The 13,436-nt window shown below is 36.6% G+C and overlaps 1 protein-coding gene across 5 annotated transcripts in view; it reads right to left on the bottom strand.

Annotated features, from left to right (window-relative positions):
- The window catches only part of SANBR (SANT and BTB domain regulator of CSR), a 70,337-nt gene that overhangs the window by 18,556 nt on the left and 38,345 nt on the right, over positions 1-13,436 (bottom strand). For all 5 annotated transcript variants that reach the window (XM_047853012.1, XM_047853013.1, XM_047853015.1 and 2 more), the window contains 5 exons: positions 11,658-11,810; positions 3,293-3,438; positions 2,459-2,558; positions 960-992; positions 34-133 (listed from right to left, as the gene is read on the bottom strand). In XM_047853012.1, the coding sequence (XP_047708968.1) occupies positions 34-133; positions 960-992; positions 2,459-2,558; positions 3,293-3,438; positions 11,658-11,810 (532 nt within the window). The remainder of the gene's footprint in view (positions 1-33; positions 134-959; positions 993-2,458; positions 2,559-3,292; positions 3,439-11,657; positions 11,811-13,436) is intronic.

Genomic DNA, 13,436 nt, shown 5'->3' with positions numbered 1-13,436 from the left:
AGTGAGACTCGATTTTATCTTAGAAATCAGTACTTTGTTTCTTGGATATTTCTTCTTCATCTCCAACTTCATCTTCAGTGACCTCAGATCCAGTGGTATATTCTTCTTCTTCCGAAAATAACGATTGTTGTTTCTGAATTAAAAAAAACACACACACACACCCTTTTAAAAACATATTAATATATCTCTAATGGATGCTTTCAAATTTATCTAAATTTAATGAGTCAAACAAGAGCTAATAAAATGACCAATACCTAATACAACATTCAGGAAATGGCCATAAGAAGTTCTACATTTAGGAGAGGATCACATTACATTAAATATCTTTTATTTATTTCCTTCGCATATTCTAGTAGAGTGTTGGGCCCATAATAGGTCATCAGTATTTGTCAAACTATACCTCTAACACCTAACTGAATGCATGTTCCTTGATATTAGGATTACATTAAAATATAATAATTGCTAGTATTAAAGTAGTCCCATAAGCAACCATATGTACACATTCCCTGGATAAATGTGGCCTTGGATTACTCAACCATATCTGCATCAGCTTCCTGCATCTACCCACCCTGCTTTCTGTCATCACTGATCCAAATTCCATTTCCATTCTTCTGAATATTGGTGGCACATGGCGGGGTGATGGCAAAGAGGTAAAAAAAAAAAATCAACCAACGTGTCAATCAAACCACCAAATACCTGGAATTTAATACATTTGTTGCTTTGTTCTATGACCTAATGTGACTTAAAAGTGACTTCAAAAAAGCCATTAAAGAGACTTATGGAGTATATGTCTATTTTAAACAATGGCATTTTTAGTAAGTACAAAATTATAGAAGCTGAAAAAGATAACTGCATTGAACTAAAGTCTGTAAAATAAGATACTGGTAAGATTCTATTAAACTAAACTTTAGTTTTGGAAGAAAGAGATCTATGAAAGTAAAGTATAGTTGCTTACTTACCAGTTGCAGAGTCCAGTTTTTCAGTGACAAAAACTATAAGACAAAGGAATGAGAGATTAATAAATTTGTATCTACCCAGATTGCAGCTCCTTATTTACATGTGGATACTGTAAGAGTTGAAAAAAGCTGCAAGTATAGTTCCTTTCCAGGTTGAAACAACTTGAAACTCAGGCTGAAAATGATGTTTTACACGGTTTTTATAACGGCTGTCTAGAAAAAGATGTATATGTTTATAAAAAGAAAAGAAAGAAAAAGAAAATCGGGGCACCTGGGTTTGCTCAGTCTTAAGTGTTTGAGTTTTGATTTCAGCTTAGGTCATGATCTCACAGTTTGTGAGATCAAGCCCTGCACTGGGCTCTGTGCTGACAGCATGGAGCCTGCTTGGGATTCTCTCTTCCCCTCTCTTTCTGTTCACTCTCCCTCTACTCCCTCTCTCTGTTCATGCTCACTCACTCGCTCAAAATAAACATTAAAAAAAAAGAAAGAAAGAAAAAGAAAATCAACACTTCTGGGGCACCTGGGTGGCTCAGCTGGTTAAAGATCCAACTTCAGCTGGGGTCGTGATCTCACGGTTCGTGATCTCAAGCCCTGCAGTGGGCTCTCTACTGTCAGTGCAGAGCCCACTTTGGATACTCTGTCTCTCACTGTCTCTGCCCTGTCTCCGAACCCTTTCTTACTCACTCTCTCTCAAAATAAATAAGCGTTAAAAACAAAACAAAAAACAAAAAGGAAAATCAACACTTCCCAGTATCATTTCCAAAGGATAAGTAAACCACAGGCAGAGATAATATGATTTAATTTTTGAACTATTTCAATCACTTTTTAATGTTTATATTTTATTATAGATTCAAGAACCAAATTATATATGGATATTCAAAAAACCTCATTTGCTATATTGTACATAATTAAAGAATGATAATGATTGAATATTTGTAGCCATTTGGAGTTGACAATACATTTTACATAGAATATTTCACTTTGTCAAGTAAATGATACCTCAGCCAATACAAAGTGAGGAAATTCATGGGCAAATAGAGATTCCCTGTTTGTCAGTAATAAGAATCAAAGGAATTAAAGCTATCTGGCCACCTGAAACATATTTCAGTTTTGAAACCCTGCAAAAACTAAATGCAATCCTGATTTCAATTAAAAAAAATTTCATACCAAAAAAGTTTACAGAATTAGAATTAGGAGGGGACAAAATATCCCATTCACACTATCTTCAATCCTCAAATCATTACTTGTTCATAATAAAACCTCTGAAGAACATGTTATATTTTTTCCCCAAACTGAAGTTGATTAATTATTAGTTGAGGGCAAGGAACATGTCCTATTACCCTTACAGTCCTACTAACTCAGCATTTGTTATGATCAGATAGTCAGTAAATGTTTATTAATTGAAAATGTCAATTTCAGTTTAAACCCATCACATTTCTGTCAAAGATTAAATGTCACCAATTGTTCATATCAAAAAAGAATAAGTGAAACAAGCTACTCACAGCATTGAGCTCCCCACTTTTGGGGCCCCATGGTGTATTTGGCTCCAATAAAACATCACAGTCTAGACCCTTTTCATCACAGGGGCCAACCCCAGAATCACTTGAAAGAAAAAGAGATTTTAGGGAGAAATGTTCAATTTCAGAAGAAGTTAAATGCAAATGATGTCTATTTTTATTGCAAATGTTTTATAAATGTTCTTTAGAAATATAGTTCTTGAGTATAAGGCATGCCACCTCAACATTTCCATTTCTTAATTCCTCCAGTGATTTCCCCTAGCAGAAGGCACTCCATACAGGGGAGGCACTACTGCATTCCAAGCATCCTACTTGCCATGTAGTGAAATGGGCTGCTAAGACTGGTACTTTTATGAGAACAGCCTTCAGGAAAGGGTCCCCCTACCCCCAACCTGACAGCTTACTGCAATTGCAAAATGACAGAAGTGACTTCAGAAATTATTAAATCAAGGAGTTCAAATTTATGCAAAGAAAACCTTAATCATTTTTTTTCTAGTTGTATCAATCAAGGATTTAAAAAGGGCTTAAGTGACTTCGAAAAAGAAAAAAAAAACCTCAAAAACTGAATTGCAGGTCCCAACCTTTCAATCACCAAAGACTCTTTTTATTAGTTTTTCTTTCCCTTGGACCTCCCATATTTTTTCTATCAAATACACACCTGCTTGCTCTTACTGCAAGCTTACATATAATTTCAGTAAGCTTTCTGGAATAATGTAAGCTATGCGGGGACTGCCATTATTGGTTTGGGGAGGCACGAGGATTCTGAGATGGGAAGCACTGAATAAAGCGCTGCAGCGCGTCCCCCCACCCCCACCTCACCTAACTGTATCTTTAGAAAAAGGCACAACAATGACATCTTTGTGTTTGTGCAGATCGTCCAGTATTCTAGTGGTTGGACACGACAGCAAATCTCCGCCTTCACTTTGATCATGAAGAGCAACTATGTGGTCCTTCACTTTACAACCCTGTCATGTAAGAGATACTACATTAGAGAGGTTGGTTTGTAATAGAAATATTCCTTTAAAGATGATTGTATGTTTTTGTTTTTCTTTGCCCAGCCATATTGTCATATTAACCATTTTATAACTTTTTCTCAAGAAAAAAATAAGGCAGTTGATTCCTGTATAATGCAGGGTTAGGGGTGCCGATCCCCTGCATAGTCAAAAATCCACATAACTTTTGGCTCCCCAAATCTTAACTACTAAGAGCCTACTGTTGACTGGAAACCTTACTGATAAACAGCTGATCAACACATATTGTGTGTTATATGTATTATATACTGTATTCTTAAAATAAGGCAACCTAAGGAAAGAAAATCAAAAGGAATAAAAAATATTTATGGTACTATACTGTACTTATCAAAAAAAAATCAACGTATAAGTGGATCCATGCTGTTCACCCATGTTGTTCAAGGGTTACCTGTGCTCATACAGAAAAGAGCATGAAATATAAATGTACACCTTAACAAATAGTCAAGAATATTCATGTAACCAACATTCATTCACATTAAGAAACAGAATATTGCTGGGGTGCCTGGGTGGCTCAGTTGGTTGAGCATCTGACTCTTGATTTTGGCTCAGGTCATGATCTCACAGTTCGTGAGTTCAAGTCCCACATGGAAGCCTGCTAGGGATTCTCTCTCTCTCTCCCTCTCTCTCTCTCTCTCTCTCTCTCAAAATAAATAAACTTATATATCTATAAGTGTATACACACACACACATATATATTAAAAAAAACTAGAATATTACCAACACTTTTGGAATTCCTATGGGCTCATTCCTGATTGTAACTGCCTCCCTTCTCCCAAAAGATAATCTTTATCCTGACTTTTATGGTACTCACTTCCTTGTTTTTATCCTTTTACCACTAAAGGATACATCCCTAAACCTAGCTATACTTTTACCTCACTTGTTTTGTTTAACATTATGTCTTTATGAGTCAACCACATTATTGTATGTAACAATAACATTTGTTTTAACGTATACTATTCCATTGTATACAAATTCACAATTTGCATATCTATTCTACAGTTGATGGATGGGTTGTTTCCAGTTTGGAGCTATTACAAATAAAACTGTTATGAACAATCTTTTACATTTCCTGGTGTAAAAGTGCTCATGTGTACCAAATTATATTACTCTCAGAAGTATATGAGTGTTATTACTCTATATACTAACACTTGGTAAGGCATTTTAATCTTAGTCATTCTGGTGAGCATGTAGTAGTATCTCATTGTGGTTTTAATTTGCATTTCCTCAATTACAAATGAGGTTGAACTCCTTTTCGTGGTTACAAGACAGCTAAATGTCTTTTTTTCCCCAGCGAAATGCCTTCTTGTGTGACATTCCTATTATTGTTTTCTTATTGTGGGGTGCCTGGGTGGCTCAGTCGGTTAAGTGTCCGACTTCAGCTCAGGTCATGATCTCACAGCTTGTGAGTTCGAGCCTCATGTCGGGCTCTGTGCTGACAGCTCAGAGCCTAGAGCCTACTTCTGATTCTGTGTCTCCCTCTCTCTCTGCCCCTCCCCTGCTCACGCTCTGTCTCAAAAATAAATAAACATAAAAAAGTTAAAACACTGTTTTCTTATTGATTTGTATGAGCTAAAAACCTCTTAATATGAACCTTTTATGGATATGTTGCTAATATCTGGTCCTACCTATGACTTTGTCTATTGAAGTTTATTTAATGTAGGTGATGTACTGGAATTTAAAAATCTCTTTCTTGGGACTCCTGGCTGGCTCATTCATTAGAGCATGCAACTCTTGATCTTGGATTTGTGAGTTTGTGCTCCATATTGGGGGGTAGAGTTTACTTAAAAAAACTAAATAATGGATGTGTGGGTGACTCAGTTGGTTGAGCATCCACCTCTTGATTTCAGCTCAGGTCATGATCCCAGGGTCATGGGATCGACTCCTGTCTTGGGCTCCATACGCTGAGCATGGAGCCTGCTTAAGACTTTCTCTCTCTCTGCCCCTCTCCCCTGCTCACTCTAAAATAAAAAATAAGATTTTTTATGGTATTATCTTTTAATAGCTTTATTAGTTCTCCTTTCACATATAGATCTTTTTTTGTGAGTAGTTTGGGATAGATTCCATTTCCATTTTTTTCCCCAAATGGATATACCAATGTTCCAGGACCTCTTACTAAAAAGTCTACCCTTTGCCCACTGCTCTATACTGCCACCTCTGTCATATCAAGTATCCAAGTGGCTGTGAGTACTCTCTTCTACTGGTCTGTCTACTCTTTGCCAGTATCACCCTAATGGCTTTGTAATAAATCTTCATGTTGGGCAGAGCAAGCACTTCTACCTTTGGTTCTTTGAGAGTATCTTGTTTATCCTTGGCCCTCTTCATTTCCACAGACATTACAATCAGTTTAGCAAAGTTTCCAATAAAAATCTGTTAGTATTTTTATTGAGATTACATTGATCTAAATAGACCAGTTTGGGGAACATTTACATCTTTACAATACTGAGTTTTCCAATCTATGAATGTGGTATGACAATCCATTTTTTAGTTTCATTTTCTCTCATTAGTGTTCTATGTTTTCTGTATAGAGTTCTTGCACATATTCTATTAGATTTAATCCTAGGTACCTGATTTTTTGAGACTACTGTAAATGGTTTCTTTTTATAAATTTGATCTTCTAACATTGTTTGGTTTATAGCAATAAAATTGGTTTTTGTAAATGATGTTTAACAGATCAATCTTAAATTCCTATTAATTCTAATAATTTATCTGAAGATTCTTCAGGATTTTCTATGTTCACAATGTGATCTGCAAATTATGACAGTTCCTTTTTGATCCTTACACTTTTTATTTTTTCTTGCATTACTATACTGTCTAGGACCTCCAGTTCAATTTGAATAGAACTGTTGTAACAATGCACACCCTTATCTTACTCCTAATTTCAAAGGAAAACTTTTCTACATTTCACTATTAAGTGTGACATTTAAGTTGTGTATTATCTATTCTTTATTGGATTGTGTTATTTCCCTTTTATTTCTAAATTTGCTAAGTTTTTTTTTAAAATCATTCCTCTCATTCCCTTTATATACATTAATTTGGAAGTTATACATTCTTTTATCCTTTTAGTGGTTATCCTAGAACTTATAACACGTATCCTTGACTTATCAAAGTCTAATTTGTTAATACCTCCTGGTTTTTTTTTTAATTTTTATTTTAATGTTTATTATTTTTGAGAGACAAAGAGACAGAGCATGAGCAGAGGAGGGGCAGAGAAAGAGACAGAATCTGAAGCAGGCTCCAGGCTCTGAGCTGTCAGCACAGAGCCTGACACGGGGCTCGAACTCACAAGCTATGAGATCATGACCTGAGTCGAAGTCGGATGCTCAACTGACTAAGCCACCCAGGCACTCCATTAATACCTCTTCTCTTAAACAATGCAAGACCTTTTAAACTGTCAGACCTCCACTTTAACATCCTTCTAATCTACAGGCTATTGTTGTGGGTTTTAAAATTATACATTAAAATCTAGAGTATGTGTCAATTATTTAAAATTTTCTATTTTACTTATATAATCCTATATTTATTACAAACATACACACACACACATAAAGTGTTACCATCATTGCTTAATATAGTGAATGTTCATTTAGATTTACCAATATACCAATTTTTTTCTTTGGTCTTCATTTCTTCCTGTATCTTGAGAACATCATTAGTATCTCCTTTAAAGCAATTCGTTGGTTGAAAATTCCTTCAATTTTTCTTTGCCTAAAAATGTTTTTATTTTGTCTTCACTCTCGAAGGATATTTAAGGAAGGCACAGATTTCTAGAATGTTAACTTTTCTTTTGGTACACCAAAGACTGAAGGAACTATACTCTGGCTTCCACTGACGCCATTTTGAGATGTGAACTCTCATTATTGATGTTTTGAAGGGATTCTACTTTTTCCATCTGGCTGCTTGTAAATGTTTTCTTTTGTTGTCTGCAGTTTCACTCTGATATGTGCAGGTATGGATTTCCTACTATTTTTACTGGAAGTCACTGGAATTTTTTTTTTTTTTTAATTCCAGTTAGTTAACACACAGTGTTATATTAGTTTTAAGTGTACAATATAGTGCTTCAACAATTCCATTAAAGGGAATCACCGGAATTCTTTTCATTTTTTAATTTATTTTACTTTTTAAATTTATTTTTTAAAGAGAGAGAGCAGGGGAGAAGGGCAGAGGGAGAGAGAGAGAATCTTAAGCACACTCCATGCTCAATGTGAAGCCCAATGTGGGGTTCAATCCCACAACCCTGGGATCATGACCTGAACCAAAATCAAGAGTCCAACACTCAACCAACTGAGCCACCCAGGCACCCCTGGAATTCTTGAATCTATAAATTAAAATCTTTCAATAATTCTGAAGTATCTCAGCCGTTATCTCTTCAAATTTTGCCTCTAATACATTCTCTTTTTATTTCTATTGGGAACCCCATTAAGAAATTAGTGCTTCTTACATAAAAAGATAAATAGCGTAGAATACTACTATATGAGGTACTTAGAGAATTCAAATTGGTAGAGACAAAAAACAGAATGGGAGTTGCCAGGCACTGAGGGGAGGGGGAATGGAGAATGTTGATTGGCTATAGAATGTCAGTTTTTGCAAGACGAAAGAGTTCTGGAGACTGGTTGTACAACAGTGTGAATATACTTAATACTACTGGGCCGTACACTTGAAAAACAGTTTAGATGGAAATTTTTATGTTTATTTTACCACAATTTAAAAAATGACATGCACTCTCTAGGTTTCTTACTTTTAGATTTCTCATCATTTTGTCTCTCTGTGCTTCATTCTGGATAGTTTCTTCTGACTTTTATCTTCCAGTTGTATCTAATCTCCTGTTAAATTTAAATTTGCCACTGAGCTTAAATTTGCTAATAACCCAAATTCCTTGGCAGTAAATCTAACCATACCCATCCGGCAAAACCCCAATTCTGGACGAACTCAACTACCCATTTTCTCCATGTTTGCACTCAACCAGCTTAGGGGTGCTAGAGAGAGTGACATAAAAGACATGTTGGGTTTCATTGTAAATTTATGATTACCAATCTCCCATGGGCTCTCAAACTGCTTACTAACCTACAACCTTTCTCTGGAAAATTCACTCTCATGTTTTCCAAAAAGACTACTTCAAACCTTCCCTTTTCCCTTATTATTAGCAGATGGCTTTACCCCCTACTATATAGAGAACAGGAAAGGCATTAGATTGGAAAAATTTATCTAAATGACAAAAACACAATTTTACTAATATCTGCAACCATTCTACTCTTCTCTACTGTTACAACAGAGGAACTGCCCTTCCTCCTGTCTAAATTGAGATTGCCACATGTGCTTATGATCCCACCCTACCCTGTGTCCTCATGGCCTTATACTTATCAACCTCTCTTCCTCAACTGGATCCTTCCCACTGCCTTTTAAAAAGGTGTCTCCTGGGGCACCTGGGTGGCTCAGTCGGTTAAGCGTCCGACTTCAGCTCAAGTCACGATCTCACGGTCCATGAGTTCAAGCCCCGCATCGGGCTCTGGGCTGATGGCTCAGAGCCTGGAGCCTGCTTCAGATTCTGTGTCTCCCTCTCTCTCTCTGCCCCTCCCCCGTTCATGCTCTGTCTCTCTCTCTCTCTCTCTCCCTCTCTCTCTCTCTCTCTCTCTCAGAAATAAATAAATGTTTAAAAAAATAAATAAATAAAAATAAAAAAATAAAAAGGTCTCTCCTATCAAAACAAAATAAAGCAGAAACAATAAACAAATATCTATAACATAATACTGACTTACTTTCTACCTTTTTCAAATTTCCCAAAAGAGTTGCTATTCACATTGTGCACATTTGTTCTTCTTCCACTCACTCACTCTGCAACCCTTACCAATCTGGCTTTGGGATCTAGCACTTTGACAAAACAGATTGTCACACTTATGAATTCCAGGTTACCAAAGCCAAAGGACACATATCTTTCATCATTCTATCAGTATTTGGCAGTATTTGGCATCATGGTCCACTTTTTCTTTCTTTAAATACTACTCCCTTGACTTTCACGACAACATCCTTGGTTTTCCTCCTATTATTCCAGCTGCTCCTGATCACTTTCGTTTGCAGGCTCACACTTCTCTACACAGCCATTAAACTCTGGGAGTTTCTCTGGGCTCTGCCTTAGGCTATCTGCTCTTCTTATGCTTACCCATACCTGCTGGTTTCAATTCTTACTTATTTGCAAAGAGACTTAAAATTATCACCTCCAGGTAGCCAATTCTCTGAGCCCTAAGACCCATGCATCTAACACTCTTTGTTAGACACCTCAATCTCAGACTGTCCAAAGCAGAACTCGTGAGCTTCTCTCCAAACCAGATTCCCTTCTTGTTTCCTCATCAGTAGACAGCACTACCACCACCCAGGAGCACAAGCAAGAAACTGAGTTATCCTCAACTCCTTCCTCTGTGGTATAATCCACCAGGCCATTTCAGTTTTACTTCCTAAATACTGAATTCATCTCTACGACCCTAGGCCAAACTATCATCTCTCTCTAAGACTACCACGGTAACTTCCTCTTGTACCTGACTGCACTTACTATTCCCAAGCCACTCTCCATCCACACTGTAAGTGATTTTCAAAATACAAAATAAAGAAAAAACTATAACATGGCCTACTAGGTCCTGGCCCTGCAGGGCCTATTTACCCTGCCAACTTTTTCTCAAACTATATGTTTTCTACAAAAGGCAGTTTCTTTCAGTCTCTCTCATTCACTGTGTTCCTTTTGGCTTTGGTATTCAGATTAGAATGCTCTTTCTTTTCCTCTTTGCCTCATATACTCCTATCCATTCTTCAGATCTCAACTGAATGCCAACTCCTTGACTTGAATGCCCACATCAGACCAGATATTATATTTTATTATATTATTATATATATGTATGTATATATATATACTCATATATATATATATGAGCCTGGGTGGCTCAGACGGTTAAGCATCTGACTTCAGCTCAGGTCACAATCTCGCAGTCCGTGAGTTTGAGCCCCGCATCGGGCTCTGGGCTGATGGCTCAGAGCCTGGAGCCTGCTTCCGATTCTGTGTCTCCCTCTTTCTCTGCCCCTCCCCCGTTCATGCTGTGTCTCTCTCTGTCTCAAAAATAAATAAATGTTAAAAAAAAATAAAAAAAAAAATAACTGCTGTATGGATGAGGAAGAGAAGGAGGAGGAAGAACTTTAGATTCTTTCCCCCCCATTTATGAAATCTAATTATATAACCTTTTCAAAAGTGTTACGGATCAAGGAGTCTAACCTACAGCAACACTCACATATTGTACCAAGATATATGTGCAAGGATGTTCATTACAACACTGTAATACCATCAATCTGGAAATAATCTAAATGTTGATCGACAGGAGGATGGTTAAATAAATTGTGATATATGCACGGCTTAGGATATTAAACTGCAGTAAAAGAAAATGAAAGATAACCTAAGTATACTGTTGATCTAAAAGGGTAGAATAGTATGAATAGTATGATCAGATTTCCAATACCAAAACATTGCATATAATTTGTGTCTGAAATGTGTAAAAGGTCTGAAAGGAAACTGTTAACTGGTTACCTCTAAGACAAGATGCAGAACAAGGGAGTGGTGTAAAGAGGGTCTCCTACTTTTTTTTTTTTTTTAATTTTTTTTTTTCAACGTTTATTTATTTTTGGGACAGAGAGAGACAGAGCATGAATGGGGGAGGGGGCAGAGAGAGGGAGACACAGAATCGGAAACAGGCTCCAGGCTCCGAGCCATCAGCCCAGAGCCTGACACGGGGCTCGAACTCACGGACCGTGAGATCGTGACCTGGCTGAAGTCGGACGCTTAACCGACTGCGCCACCCAGGCGCCCCTCTCCTACTTTTTACTATACTTATTTTTTGTATTCTTTAAAGTCTTTCTTACAGGAATGTATCACCTTTATACTTTGTACTTTATACTACACTTTTGGGTCATAATCTCAGTGCATGGGTTCAAGCCCTGTATCAGGCTCTGGGCTGATAGCGCAGAGCCTGCTTGGGATTCTCTCTCCCTCTTTCCCTGCTCCTCCCACGCATTCTCTCTATCCCTCTCTCTCAAAATAAATAAATAAACTTAAAAATTAAAATAAATAAATAAATAGATAAAATCTAAAAAACTCCAAAACAACAAAAAACAAAATTTACCTTTGTTAGCTGAGTGGGATCAAACCGAAGAACCTTTTGGTTACAACAGGGATAGATACCAGTGCCAACAGTACTCAGTGAACTTGCTGCAGTCGGATAAACCACTGTTTCTGAGTGATACTGACAATGTGAAAATTCTATACAGAGAAAAGCCTGAAAAAAGAAATATATAAAAGCAATGATTATTCCCACAATGAAATTATACATCTCAAAAAATTTATACTTAAGACACATAATGTATATTCCATTTATATAATATGTACAGAAAAACAAATCTTTAGAGATACAAAGTAGATTAGAGGTTGCCTAGGGTTGGAGACAGACTGGGAAATGGTAGCCAATGGACACAAGGGACCTTTTTGGAATGATGGAAATGTACTAAAATTGGATGGTGGTAATGGTTACACAACTCTGTAAATTTGCTAAAAATCATTGAATTGTACATTTAAAATGAATTAATTTTATGGCAGGTAATTATACTTCAGTAAAGCTATTAAAAAGCAAGAATAAAAATACTTTATTCAAAATTCAGGTGCATTAAGTTGATCTCGATGTACATCTAATTTTATAAATGGCTAATCACATAAAAAGTTTTCCAAGGAAAAAAATGAAATAAAATTTGCCTCACTTGATTATTCCTAGACATATTTTTTAAGATAAATATTTAGCACCAATATTAGTGAAAACTATGGAACAATTCTGAATCACTGGTCAAAAACTGACCAAGGTTTAAATATAAAATTAATATTGTGTGTTTTAAGTTCGTAAAATAATTTAAAGAAAATTTAAAAATTAACAATTTTAAGCACTGATGTTGAACCTAAGAGCAGTAAAAGATAGTCTATGATGAGGGAGCACAGGGCAAGCTGACAGCAAAGTACAGGCTAACAGCACACTCCCTCAAGGCGGGCCATGTATGATATCTCCTGGACACTTCCAAAAACAGGAAAGGAAAAAAAAAACAACAAAGCCTCTAAATGGTTAAACTAGTAAGAGTCTCCATCAGTTCACAAGAAAAAGGCAATCTCCTCAATAGCCTAAAGTCCAGGAACTCCCCTACTGTCTTAATGTTAATGCTTTGCTAGAGGGAAAAACAACCTTAGCTTGACAATAGTTAGGTCTCCAGTAAGTCTTTAGCATATGAAAGTCTCTTTGGAAACTTCTCTTTGACGTTACCTATCCCAAGTCCACGGTATATAACCAGCCATTCTACACTACCCCAATGCAGCTCTTCCTGCCCATGGGTCCTGTCCCTGTGCTTTAATAAAGTCACCTTTTTTGCACCAAAGACATCTTCAAGAATTCTTTCTTGGCCATCAGCTCCAAGCCCCATGATCCCCACCATCACCCCAAAACTTCATCAGTCTATATTCAAAAGTCTTTGCTGTTAGTTCCCATTATGATTTTCAAATGGTTTTTAATTTAAAAATATGGAGTCTGATTAAAGCTATAGGGTGCACATACACAAAATATTTTGCATATGAACTATTTTATGGGTTTATAAACTCTCCGTAATATATATATATACTTTTTTAAGTGTTTATTTATTTATTTTGAGAGAGAGAATACCAAGCAGGCTCCATCACAGCCCACAGCCTGACGCAGGGCTTGATCTAAAGACCCTGAGATTGCGACCTGAGCCAAAATCAAGAGTCGGACACTTAACTGACTGAACCACCCAGGCACCCCTAATTGAATTTATTGAAGTGTAACATTCATATAGTAAAATTTATCCTTATACAGTAAACTTCATCCTTTTTATGAGGTGTGACAAATGCA

The sequence above is a fragment of the Prionailurus viverrinus genome, chromosome A3 (genome assembly GCF_022837055.1).
Source record: "Prionailurus viverrinus isolate Anna chromosome A3, UM_Priviv_1.0, whole genome shotgun sequence".
In the NCBI taxonomy this organism is placed as follows: domain Eukaryota; kingdom Metazoa; phylum Chordata; class Mammalia; order Carnivora; family Felidae; genus Prionailurus; species Prionailurus viverrinus.
Note: the sequence above shows the minus strand (reverse complement) of the source record. Positions and strands in the feature narration are given on the sequence as shown.